Genomic DNA, 14,402 nt, shown 5'->3' with positions numbered 1-14,402 from the left:
TAAAAATAATTGAAAATCTTTTCTATTCAGCATTCCTAAATATGACTGCATAAAATACCAAATTTATACAAAAGCAGCTTTTACTCCATTAGTGATGATGAACAGATCAAAAAGATGTTATTTCCTCCAACCTAGTCAAGCAGACATCTTAGAGTCGATAACTAAGAGTGAACTTCGGTAGGGGATCAAAACTTGTTTAGAAATCCCAAGAGGCCAGGTCAATGAATGCTAGAATGACTCACTGTATCACAACCTTTTTTGTTGTTGTTTTTCAGAGGTGACAGGGAACAATGGATTTATTTGGTAACACAAAGCTGACTTGAATCTTAATGTCCATGAATGGCACCTAAAGACATTTTCTATGTCTGTGAAAAGACAAGACAGGGAACTCATAGAGCTAACACACATACTAAAATGCACCCAAAGGAAGCAGGCTGGTATTGACAACAGAATTGCTTAAATAAATGTATAACCTACAATGTGATCTCAGGATAATTTTACTGAATTACTCAACCTCTCTCTCACTTTGTGGTGACTTCCGAGGAGACTGAATGTGCATAATATATGAGCTGACAAATGAACAAGTCCACTACTTTACTCAAGACTTTTCACTTGTCCACAGCATCCATGCAATACTGGCTTTCTGTCCCCTGTTTTCATAATGTATGTATTGATTACTTCTATCTAAATCTTAACTAGAAAATCTCAGGAAGCTTTGGAGGTGTCCTTATGGTCTCTAGGGAAGGAATTAGAGAGGTTTTTAAGTTGAAAGATGAAAACCGAATGACAAACAATTTCATTAGTAAAAATGCAAACAAAACATTATTACCTACAGTGTTCTTATAATCAAGGCCTAATTTCCATTTCAATTTGGGGTGGGATGAAGAGCATTAACTAAGCTCATGGTTTTATTGCAGTTCTCCTTAGAAATCTCCCACTATGATTCGCTCCTTTAAAACTCTCTCTAGGTTAATCACAGAAGTAGACAAGTAATAAATATCACTTTAGTGACTGCTCAAGTAAAACAAAGGAAGTCAGTTTTAAAAATATATCTGGACCAGAATAATACACACTAATTGAAAACGCGTCAGTCTAGTGAGGCAAGTAATGAGGAACCGTAAAAGCCAGGATAATGTATGCAAAAGATATAAAAACTGGTCAGTTTATATTTGCTAGGGCACATTTGAGCTTTAATTATTTATAACACTTCACTGCATATGGAGCATTATTTTATTAATTAGTCGTCAGAGTTATCCAGTTGCAGTTGTTATGCTGCCCAACTGGTTTGGGGAACACAGATCCACTCCCAAGGGAGTGGGGAGTGAGACCGCAGTTCCCAAATATCTGCGTGGACTCTCTTAGACTTTTACCGATACGAAAACTGTATACTCTTCAATCAGTGTCATTGAGATTGACTATGTATTTTTGCTTTATGTAAAGAGTACAGTTCAGTTCAGTTGCTCAGTCGTGTCCAATTCTTAGTGACCCCATGGACTGCAGACATACGATATTTTGCTATAAATTTCATCATTAATCTGCAATGATTTACTAAGAAAAGATAAATTACCTCTTTTATAAGTATTTTGATCTATAGAAAAAAGTAGAATATTTTAAATTACTATTTATACTTTTGCCATTTTAATGGGATTTGTATTCCCATAAAAGAGAAACAGCATTAATAATTTCTAATAGATAGCAGGTGATTTTTTTAAAAAAACTGACACACCAAATATATGGTGAGCAAGTTTACAGTAAGAAGTGAGCCATCTTAAAAAAAAAGAAGCGAAACTTCTTGATACTAAAACATTTTATATAAACAGTATTTGGAGCGAGAAACCCTTCAAGAGCACATTTTCTAAAAAGGCTACATAACAAAATCTGTTCAAGACCAGATCTTGACAGAATTTTGTAATGACTGCATTCCCTTTACCTCCTCCTAACTGGGTTCAGAAGCTCTGATAGAGAGACCTGGTTTCAAGGATTTTTCCTTTGTTCTTTTTGTCACCAGGCAGTGAGAGCATCACAAACTAGACAGCAATTCCACAACAACCAGAAAAGGGCTACTGCTTAAGTGAGAGGAAACAGGGTGCTAAATTGTTTTCTTTTTCTCATCAACACTTAGGAGTGATGATGTTCTTTGAGGAAGTGCTTTGTGACATGGATTTTTCTTAAGGATACAAAGAGAATTTCATGAAAACATTGGACCAGAACCTGAGAAAAACCAGTGGGCATCAAAGTAGCTTTACACACTATGAAAAGATGCTTACTTGGGAGTAAACAAAAATCCTGCAAGTGAGGAGGGAACATCACTCTTGATTCTTTATATCCCTGCCCTGGATCTCAGGAGGACAGAGAATGAAGACGAGATTAGTTCATTGGCTGTTCTCTTCCCTTCCTGCCTCTTTATCTTCTTTCCTTAATTCCTTGGGTCCTTTATCTATTCAGTGTCTATCATGTGCTAGACACTTTAGAAGGTGCTAGGGATAAAAATGACAACCCTCTTCTGAAAAGAAAGCTTCTTGGGGCACAAGATTTAGTGAACGTGGTTGACATTAATCAAAAAGTCACACATATGCAAGTAATGTGACAAGTAATGTTACATCATAGAAAGAAAAGTATGGTGTTATGAAGACATAAAGAGAGATCTAGTCAAATGTGAGCATTGGAAAAAAGCTTGCTTGATGTCTGAGCTAAGATGTAAAGGATTTGAAGATATTAGAATTTCCTAATTCTCATAATTAGGAAATTATGAGGGGGTAGGTTTGGGTAGAAAGGGTTTCAGGATCAGTATATTCAAAGCCCCACCTGAGAGGAACAGAGAACTGGGAAAAGAACAAGAGCAGGTGTTATAGCGAGCCGTTATAGCTAGCATTAAGAGAGCAAGGGGAAGAGCAGTACGGGAACAGAAGGTTGGAGCAGACCAACCTTGGGGGGCTTGGGGGTCCTGCTGAGGATTTGCAGTCATTTTCCAACGGCATTGAAAAGCCACTGGGGAGTGTTAAGATGAGGACTGACATAATTCAATTTTTATTTTTACATAGATTACACAGGCTGAAAATGTTGACTGCATTGTAGGGTGGTAAGAACAGATACAGAAAAGTGAGGAGAAAGGGTCTCTAGAAATGGTGACGATGACACAGTAGACAGGGTCAAGAGAAGTAAACTGATCCAGGAATGTGTTAATGTTGGAAGGCTGTTGTTTGGATAGGAGAAACTAGTTAGTTAGATTCTCCAAGACTTAGGGTTTTGTAGATGACAGCAACAAGAAGATAATGAAGGAATTTAGGGTCTTGAAAGAGTTATCAATATTAAAATGCTTGATGACTCAATCTAAGTTGGACTTGGAGGGAGACAAAGAGAAGATCAGCGGAACTAATTTACAGAACCAAGAGTTATCAATAGGCTGGAAGTCCTGATACACCACAGAGAGGAAGCAGATAGGTATCTGAATAAGTATACTAACCAAGTGGGGATTAATTCACTTCAGTATGGTGGTTGTTAACCAGGACTCTACATCACATCTCCCTAAAGCATATCATTGATCATCAGATTATTCAGTAAGAAGACTGAGAATGATAAGGACTAACATTTTATAATAATCAGGGAGAGTGAGGCTGCATTTATGACAAAAGGTAGGCTAGAAGGAACTGTGAAAAAACTAAGTAGATCAAATTCCTCATCTTCAAGCTGAAAATCAAAGGAGTAATCACCATCTCACCTATGGAGGAGGAGGCTAGAATTCCAGTCTCCTGAATCCTAGTACACCTGTCCAATGATTCATCACCTTTGATTTCTGGAACTAGAATAAAATGATACCTTTTGTACAAATTCTGTCTCATCTCACTATATCATATAATGAATTCTACTTAAAATGCCCATCCTTCTCAGTGAACCCTCTCTACATATATACCAGAGTGTTTTAACTATATATTCAAGTGTTTAGAACATTTAAAAATATAGCTATTCTATCATTTATTATTTAGTCACTAAGGCATGTCTGAATGTTTGTGACCCTATGGACTGTATCCTGCCAGGCTCCTCTGTCCATGGGATTTTCCAGGCAAGAATACTGGAGTGGGTTGGCATTCTCTTTTCCCACAAAACTGCCTTAATATCCTGAATTATATGGAGGGAAATGGCTAAAGGAGAAACTGGCAATTTTCTTGGCAATTATTTATCAATTCCTGGATCTTCTCTCGTGTTCCCTTCCCTTTCTGTAATCTTCTATACCTTCTTTTCTGGGGTAATATAAACCCTTGACCTTTTTTCAAGACATGACTTTTGGCTGTGTCTTCATAGAGATCTTTAAGTGCTGAACATACAAAAGTGGCACCATTCTATCAAGTTTTTATTGCTTGATGGCACCCCACTCCAGTACTCTTGTCTGGAAAATCCCATGGACGGAGGAGCCTGGTGGCCTGCAGCCTGGTGGGCTGCAACACGACTGAGCAACTTCACTTTCACTTTTCACTTTCATGCATTGGAAAAGGAAATGACAACCCACTCCAGCATTCCTGCCTGGAGAATCCCAGGGACGGGGGCGCCTGGTGGGCTGCCGTCTATGGAGTCGCACAGAGTGGGACACGACTGAAGCAACTTAGCAGCAGCAGCAGTAATTTACTTGTTTTTCTATTCCCTTCTGTCCGTGCACCTTTTATTCTCATTTCAAATGCCCCTATTAGTATCTAATGTATGCCAGACACTTTGCTACGGACTAGAGTCTTGGAGGTTCAACATGACCAAGTCTCTGCCTTCCTCACTCAGAGCTTAGTGGAGACAAAAATATAATGAAAAACAAAGAAAGAAAAGAAACAATTGATCTTTGTTGGAGAATGCTAGTGAGCAAGTTGTTATTCTGAAGACTGAGAAAGTAGAAACATATACCCCACCTATCCTAGATGAACCTGGGTACCCAAATAGTGGATGAGTATCCATTTTCTTTTCAGGGAAGCACTCCAGCTAATGGGCTGGTGGCTCAGTGATAAAGAATCCACCTGCCAAGCAGGAGATGTGGATTCGATCCCTGAGACAGGAAGATTCCCAGAGAAGGAAATGGCAACTCACTCCAGTATTCTTACATGGGAAATTCCCTGGACAGAAGAGCCTGGTAGGCCTCAGTCCATTGGGTTGCAAAAGAGTTGGACAGGACTTAGTGACTAAACAATAACTCCTGTTAATAGATGTAGAAGAAATGATAGACATATGCAACTATTACATTGCAACCCATAGCCATTGATCACTAATAGCTGCCAAAGTCACACACACACAAGAGAAAACGAAGCACTATGTACCTCCTGGTGATGGGTGAATACATCGCTATCTATGAAGCAGTCTTATCAAGAAAAGTCAAGCGTGAATATAATCCAATGTGTAGAACTACACCATTCAGTAAAGCAGCTACTAGCCATATCTGAGCATTTGAAATGTGGCTAGTCTGAACTGAGCTGTGTTGTAGCCATTGTAACTAAATTTTTATATTGATTCCATGTTAAAATAACAATAATTATTATTCTATAGCTATGTAAGATGTTACCATTAAAGGAAACAGGGTGAAATGCAACAGGAAACTCTCGGCACTATTTCTGGAACTTAACTGTGAATCTGTAATTGCTTCAAAGTGAAAAGAAAAAAAAAGGGATTTCAAAGACAAATTAGCCAAACACAATGTGTGGAACTTATTTCAATGCTTGTTTAAACCAAAAACTCAACTCCCCCAAACCTTTAAAACATTTAAGCCATGTATATGAGAAGTAGAAATTTGAATACTGCCTTAGTATTTTTCATGATAAAATTTCTGAGATTTAAAAAGTGTTACAGTAACAATGTGGTTACCTTTAAAGAGCAAATTCTTATCTTGTAGAGATACTTTATCAAATATTCATGAATTAAATGATCTGTATCTGAGATTTGCTTTAAAATAATCAAGGACAAAGTAGAAGTAAGATTGGCCATGAATTCATAATTGCTGATTTTTATGGATACACAGGGGTTTATTACAGAATTATGTCTGCTCTAGAATATGTTTAATATTTTCCAAAATAACACTTTAAAGTATCACCAAAAGACATAGGCAAATCTTTTTTTTTTTTTTTTGGTACAGACATGGGCAAATCATAAATGATATTATTAATGCAGATGCTTTTGACATTTAAAATATAATAGCTTGGATGATTTCTAATTGACCTTTGGACTAGAGAAGTAAAAACAATTTCTATTAAACTTGATTTCTTTTCTTTTTTCAAACTAATCTCAGTCAAAACTAATTTTCAAATAGTAATTGAATGCTTACTATATGCAAAGCACTATGCTTAAAAATGTCCTACCCTGTGTATATCATTCTGCTTCTGAACTGCTGGGAAATCGCCTCCAATAGGTGCCTGACGGCTCAACTCATCATCTTTCAGCTGTAGCCACACCAGAAGTTCCTGAAGAGAAAGGTGCAGACGCTTCCACTGGTCAGAACTGGCTTCCAAATGGGACCTGGAAAACAACAGGAGCAAACTGCATGAGAATATCTTGAAAGATAAATGATGGTTCTAACAATCCCATTAAGGTACCTTGGTTGGTTAGTTCCATAGTGTGTAAATGTACTGTGAATTATATAGCAGCCCTCAATAAAAGGGGGCTTCTCTGGTGGCTCAGACAGTAAAGAATCTGCCTGCAATGCAGGAGACCCGGATTCAGTCCCTGGGTCAGGAAGATCCCCTGAAGAAGGAAATGGCAACCCACTCTAGTATTCTTGCCTAGGGAATCCCATGGATAGAGGAGCCTGGGGGCTACAGTCCATGGGGTCGCAAAGAGTCGGACACAACTGAGCAACTTTCACTTCACTTCCTCAATAAAAATCTGGCTCCCTGCTTTTGAGACCAACAAAATGAGGGGCTATTTTGGGGGGCAACTTTGAGGGAAGACTGTTTAGCTACATGTTTATTTTAACATGCAGAATTCTGAGACTTCTGGCATGAAATATACACTGGAATGGATTGTTTTCCTGTAGTGTTGCAGTCAATGACTCTTAATGTCTGTGGTAGAAAAACTTGGACCCAGTGACTAATATAAAGCGCTCAGTTTTGTGTGACTCATGCTAGGACTGGAATTCTTTCTGTTTTGAGAAATGGAAAGGTCTCTCCCCATATTTTGACTTTTCCATTTCTACACCCTAGGCAGCCTCTTCCATTGACTCCTTCCATCTGGCATCTGTTCCTCTCTGCTCCTCTCCCCATATGCTCCTCCTCTGCATCTACCCTTCTTTATTCACATGCACCTGGGATTTGTCTTCACTGAGTTCCAACATTTTCCGCTTTGTTTCCTCTGTGTAAAATGTGCTGAGACAACAACAACTCATGTGGAAAAGTAAAAATCAGACATTGGCCTGCAAGCCTTCCCCCAACATGAATAATTTAGGCAAGAGGCTGAGTGCTTTACCATCAACTGTATTTAGAACATGGTAATCCATAGAAGGCATTTGAGACTATACAAATGAATGATCTGTGTTATAGAATCTGTATTTCACCTGGGGATAAGAAGCCAAATTAAGACAATAAATCATCATCCAGAAAACAAAGAAACTCAGAATGTGAGTCAAGCTGTGCCCTCAGGTGAACCAAGAATTATGCCGCATCACTTACACCTTATCAGCAATTAATTAATTCATAAAAATGAACGCTGCCTATAATATATATACAATATAGTTTCTAACGTTGCAGAGATTGAAATGCAAAGTCACCAGGAAGAAAAGCATTCCCCTTTGCCATTTCATAACTTGGCCTGATATTTCAAATAAGACCAGTTTCCTGCTGGTCTTAGTCAAACAGAATCACCAAATAGTACCTAGGTGCTGAAATTAAATTACTCTAAACTTTCTGAGGGATAATTTGATGATACATAAATGTCTTTAAAATGTGCAAATACAACAACCCACAAGCTTAAAACTAAGGAACTTATTCTAAGAAAATAACCGGGAAAGCATGCAGAGATACAGGTAGAAATCTGTTCTTTACACCATACATATGATCGATACAAAGTAGAAACAACGTAAATATTCAGTACTAGGAAAGTGCTTGCATATATATTAGTGAACTCGTACAATGCAATGTTCAAATCCTGTGAATCCTGCATGATGTTCAATGTGATGACGTAGGCAAATATTCATGGACATGGAAAAGATTAGTCTGTCAGTGGTTAAGTAAGAAAGTAGGTTACAACAATGTCTCTTTTTCTAATGTGCTTGTGTGTGTATCTGTGTGCACAATGCTTGATTGTGCATGAAAAAGATTCTGAAACAACTAGTTTATCCCTCATAGCTGGATTTACACGTGATGTACTCCTTCATCTTTATACTTTTCCAAATTGCCAGAACTCTCTATTGTGAGCCATATAGACATTATATTCAGAAAAAAAAGAAGGTATTTTCATCAGGGAAATTAATCTGTTCAAGACTCTAAGGACATTATCATCTAAGAAATGAATCATGACATATCATAAATATCATGAATTAAATGTAACAGTGAAGACTGCATATGGCATAGAGGTCAGTTCTTTTAATGTTTCTGTTCCCTCCTCCTATTTCACTTATCACTTGCCTAGGATAAGCCGAAATGAGAGCTCCCTATGCAAGATTTTAGCTGTTTAATGACATGTAATGACTACTGGTTAAACGGATTCCCTAGGGTGTCTGGAATTTGCAGCTTGGGCCCCTTGGGGGTAAATGAGGCTGTCAAGCAGGACACATTGAAAGGTAGAGACAGGCACAGTACAGACATGGAAAGGCAGTGAATGCTAAATAAGACAATGATTAGATAAATATTTACTGAGTGCCACTCAGTCCCAATCAAGCACTGGAGTAAGGAGAGTGGAAGGTAAGGTGGGATATAAGGATGTCTAGTGCCTGGCCTCCACGTGTCTGGTGAAGGAAATAACACCTCCCTGCTCAAGGGCAGGCAGACCAAGATGAGTCTTCCAACTCCTGCTTTCTTTACATAAGGCAGTGCTACAACCCGTCCAGGATAAACAGTGCTGACCAATTATTAGCAGGTCAATGAAACCCTTTGTGTGCCTTAAGAAAGAGGCAAAAAAAAAAAGGCACTGAGACCCAGGGAATTCTGTTCTAAAGGATCTAAGAGAAACTTCAGGGACACAGGACAGCCAAGAGAGTTAACAGAGGAACAGAAGGGCCTGGGATCCTGTGTGACACAAAGCTCTCACTTTCCTAGGTGAGGGGGCCTTCCTTAGTCATCCCTGAGGCATGGCGTTAGATCACTTTTCCAAACATCTGATCACCTTAAGTACATATCAAATGACTTTCTGTTCCTTGCTGAAGCCTGAGGGTGAAAGGAAAGATGTGATATGTGGACAAAAACAACAAGCTTATAAAAGACAGTGGACAGTGGGTTCAGGCTGGAGAGGAGAAACCTCAGTCAGATAATGGCTTGTGCTTTAAAACAACAGATAGCAAATCTATAGCCATGGTTCAAACTTTAGTGTGCATAAGAAACACTTGAGCAGCTTGTTTAACGTACAGACTCCTAGGTTTCACCCCAAGATTTTTGGCACTTGAAATTTTTTTATTGAAAAAAATAAAAATAAAGTCTTACTGCTGATTTACAATATGATAGTAGTTTCAGGTGTACAGCACAGTCATTTGGTATTTTTGTAGCTTATACTCCATTTTAAGCTATTACAAGGTAATGGCTATAATTCCCTATGCTATATAATATATGCTTGCTGCTTGTCTATTTTATACATAGTAGTTTGTATCTCTTAATCCCATTCCCTTAATTTGTCCCTCCCCTCCTCCCTCTCCCCTTTGGTAACCACAAATTTGAAATCTAAAAAATAATCAAATGAATGTATATGCAAAAAAGAAACAGACTCGCAGATACTGAGTTTCTATAATTTGAACAAGGCTCTTCACAACTCTGCCAGTTGTGAGCTCCAGCACCACTCTTAGAGGAAGAATTTCTTAAAGTATTTCCTATGTGCCCTAAGCATTACTTACTGGTTTTCACAGGGCAAAGGTGGAATTTGCCAGTGACATGATTTTTAAGGCGATCTAACTGTAATGAAATGCTCTGAGCTCAGAAAACATTTTCTCTGGCCATGCTAAGCCAGTGGAGTGTTATTAAGACACATTTCTAATGCATTTGTTGGAAGCAGCTGCCCCATTTTTATTTTCAAGATTGTATACCAGATATTTCTAAATGATTAACCTATGTTTATATTTGGAGTTTTTCTTGAAAATGTTCCTTTGTATTTGTAATGACTGCCCCACCCCTACCCAATTTTATCATAAACTCTAGAGTTAAAAAGAATTTTAGAGATTATTCAACCTGCTTGTTTTGTAAATGTGGGAACTGAGACACAAAGGTACAAAGACACTTGCTGAAACACAAAACTTGAGCTGTCATATTGACATGGGAAATGGAAACTACAAAGTTTCCTCATATGAGGAAATCTTTAACCTTGATGGTTTCCACCAAATGTTTTGGAGTCCCTAAGCAAAATACATTTCCTGCTAATTGGCGAACATACTCTATTTATCCCTACCTAGCGTGAGTCTGAGTGAACTCCAGGAGATGGTGATGGACAGGGAGTCCTGGTGTGCTGCGATTCATGGGGTCGCAAAGAGTCGGACACAACTGAGTGACTGAACTGAACTGAACTCAACAGAAGATTAAAGAGGATGTTTGAAGAGATACACTTAGGTTCTATGCATTTTCTATTAATGTTTATTAGTGAGGATAAGAGCTTAGAGGTTATTAGCTTTTAACAAGGCAAGTAGCAATCTTTAATAAGCAGATAATTTCTGTAATTTTTAAGGTTTAGGTAAAATGCAGAACCTTTAGGTATGCTGGGATATATAACTTGGTCTTTAAGAAACTCTTCAGTGTCAGGACTCTAAGAATTATAGGGCTGCTAAGGTGATTGTTATTTCTCCAGACACAGATATTTCAAGTGTGATTCAGTTGATGCCTAGTTTGAAATCCTTAATAAAACTTTACTCTGAAAGGCATCTATTCTTAAAGCAAAATGTGTTATATTGAATTCATTTTTCACTTTGACTTCCTTTATAAAACTAATGATATATCCCTGTATATCTTTGGTACTCTTGTGTAAAAAGATAGCATGCAAGCATTCAGAAAGAAAAGGTAAGAGTGCAGAAATAAGGAACCACAGAAATAAAATGGGAGTTATGGGGCTTTAAATAAAGAGAATTAAGCTCAAAGAGAAGTAAACATCTTTTTTTCCCACTGAGAGATGAACTCCAACTTTCAAACATAATTAATATCTCAAGAGTAAGGAAAAGGTCAGAGACACTCAGTGTCCAAGCAGCACTTTTCTTTCAAAGACAGAAAGACTTTGCTTTCTTTTGTCCTCCATCAGAGAAAAGACTTCTAATTATTCTAATTTCTAATACCTTGTACTTTCTAAGAGATTTCCTGCTGCTGCAGACCATACAATGTTGGGGTCCTCACCTCTCAAATGAATGCTCAAAATTTCATAAAAGGGATTATCTTTATATAATATCTACAAGTTTTTCCCCCAAGTATAAAAATCTCACATAATATAAATTTTGCTGAAATTATGTGGATGTATGTGATTCTCAGAGTTAATAATATATACGATAATCTGGAAAATAAATTTAGTGGCAGATTAAATTAAGATGTCTGTACTTAATTATGTAAAAAATTCACTTGATCACTTCTCAAATTATTCACATTTTCAAAATTAAAAACACAAGGTTTGTAGACACAGAACATTTTAGAATGGGAAACACCTTAGTTGACACATTGCCATGCTGATGTTGGATGATGTCATCAGTGACTCTGTGTGTGTGTGTGTGTGTGTGTGTGTGTGTGTGTGTGTACTTAAGTAGAAAATTTTCACTCTATTTTTCTCCCACTTAAAGCAGTTAATCTTTAGTTCAATGGCACTTAGCTATTACTCAGTATTTACTTCTCTTTCTTATATCTCTTGGACAAAATGCAATGTGATAACACATGTAGAACAGATGGCATATAGTTTCTTTGAACTAAATTATGAGATACAATTTCAATTAAGGAATTCTTTTCTCTCCAAGACATTGTATTTACTTTCTCTTATATCATACCTTTGAACTTAATCAGTTCTCTTTTAAACATAAGAAAACCAAGGTAAAAAGCTCAAAAATTTGCCATCACAAGGAATGATTGTAGAATTTAAAATAATAGGATTGTAGATTTGCAAGGGAACTTGAAGAGACTACCCGTGTGTCTGGTCTAACTTCCTCATTTCCGCAAGAGAGAAAATTAAATTCTGAAGCATTAAAGTGATTTGCTCAAGAATAGATGCTAGGTAGTAACAGAGCCAGAGGAGAAACCACATGGCCCAGCTGTTGGTCCAGGACCATTTCAACTCTACCTCACTAACTCATTTATAACTTGGAGTTTTGTGTTTGTCTGATTTAGCTGAAGGTAGCTAGGATAGTCCTATGAAACAACTCAGGAATACTTCAAAGAACTTGCCATCGAGTGTAATGAGAGTAGTACAGGGAAGACCTGGTAAAGAAACAGAAAGGGAAACCTTGATTATGGAATTTGAGACAACATTTGGAGGATGAGAGGAGAGACTGTGTTCGAAGTGTGAGACTGACAAATGTATATAGTCATATGGGACAGTGAAAAAATTGCTGGAGAGCAGGGAGGGGGTTAGAAAGCAGAATTTATTTGAAGCAGAGAATCCATTTTGGGCAGTAACTAAATGGCTGCTTGGTGAGGAAGGAAGTGGGAAACAGAGAAAGAACCAAAAGGGAAGGGGCTTATTAGGCATGGTTGATGGAGAGTGGAAGGTTCACTAGATTCTAAAGACTAAATATAAGCTTCATGAGAGTAGTGATTTTCTTTGGTGTGTTTTGTCACTTGTGTACTCTCTATGCCTAGAAGAGTGACTTTTACAGAGTAAATATCCAATAAATATTTGCTGAATGAACAGATAAATCAGTGAGTGAAATATGGGCACCAAGATGGAAGTTCTTGACCAGAGGGATAATAGGATAGAAACAGTGTCCAAGGAAGAATATTTTTGTAAATCTGTAATGGATGGTCTCAATGTAAAAAGAGAGAGACAATTTTTTCACTATGGAATGACCTGATGAAGACTTAAATAAGAATCACAGTCATAGGAAGACAAATATAAAAATGACCTCAGAATCTCTTATGAAACAGTGAACAATTGTAAGTTTTCATTATAATATGTTTTTAGCTTAGGTAAACACAGGGCTGTCTTTCCAGGGTATCCTTGGAAGTTTTTTTTAATTGTGGTGACTTTTCACTATAAAATAATGCCGATGGAGGAACTGACCAGATTGGCAATGCAAGCTTTTCTGTCACTGATGGTTATGTATCTAAGTGTTCCAGGGTTCATCTATCCTATTCCATAACCATCCCCAATTACTACCTCTACTACGATTTTCCCAGCTGAACCCTGCCATTCAGCACAGATTGACTGATACCCTTATTTCAGCCAAGCGTCAGGAAATAAACTGAATCGCTTTAATGTGAAGAATAACTTCCTTGCTTTTTTTATAAGTGAGTGTTTATAACACATTCTGCATTATTTGAGAGGCCTACTTAAAAGCCAAAACCATTGATCTGAATATTTAAATTCTCGAATTTGCAGTACCTCAGATGAGCTAAGGTAACTGTTTTCTACTTGATTAATGACAGCAAGAATTCAACTGCACTAGCTGGCATATGGGAAACTGCTGAGAATGAAGAGCCCATATTTTGGCTGACATGCTGTTCGCCGCTTTCAATTCTCCTTTTATTTCATCAAGTTCACATGAAGGAGAGAAAAGGCACTGGGTGATGTTCAGAACAGTTGTAGCACCTTTCTTTTTCTCTCCCGCAAGAAAAGAATAACTTTTTTTTCTTTATCTACCAGTATCATTCCCATCTCACAAGTTTCATTCCTTTATAATGACACATGTTCTGAAAGTGGCCGGTGTCATTACAGACACTGACCTCTCTAAGAGATGAACCTGTAGAACGCAAATGGAGCTTCCTTATCTTTGAAAATGCCATTGACCCTTATTGCCCACAATGACACATCCATACAAAATTCATGGATCAAATTGGGAGAGAAAAACAAGTGCCTTGGAAGCTGGGGTACAAAACTGGTGGGTGAGGGTGGGACCACAGAAATACAAATATTTTTCTCCTCCCAGAAATCGGCTTCTCTGTTTCATCCTTTCACATATTACATGTTTATGTGTAAACACTAGGTGAGACTTACCTTCTCCTTCTGCCTTTATATTCTCTGCCATAATATGATGGTTCAAAGTTCAGACTTTGGAGCCAGACCTCCCTATGTTCCAATCTTTGATCTGCCACTTACTAAGTGACCTTGGGGAAGCTATTTAGCCG

The 14,402-nt window shown here is 37.7% G+C and overlaps 1 protein-coding gene across 8 annotated transcripts in view; it reads right to left on the bottom strand.

Moving 5' to 3' along the window:
- Window positions 1–14,402, bottom strand: part of DMD (dystrophin) — a 2,254,125-nt gene that overhangs the window by 387,713 nt on the left and 1,852,010 nt on the right. For all 8 annotated transcript variants that reach the window (XM_040266338.1, XM_040266336.1, XM_040266334.1 and 5 more), the window contains one exon: window positions 6,324–6,480. In XM_040266338.1, coding sequence (XP_040122272.1) covers window positions 6,324–6,480 — 157 coding nt within the window. The remainder of the gene's footprint in view (window positions 1–6,323; window positions 6,481–14,402) is intronic.

Source organism: Oryx dammah, unplaced genomic scaffold, assembly GCF_014754425.2.
Source record: "Oryx dammah isolate SB20612 unplaced genomic scaffold, SCBI_Odam_1.1 HiC_scaffold_23, whole genome shotgun sequence".
Lineage (NCBI taxonomy): Eukaryota > Metazoa > Chordata > Mammalia > Artiodactyla > Bovidae > Oryx > Oryx dammah.
This window is presented reverse-complemented; position numbering and strand designations above follow the sequence as displayed.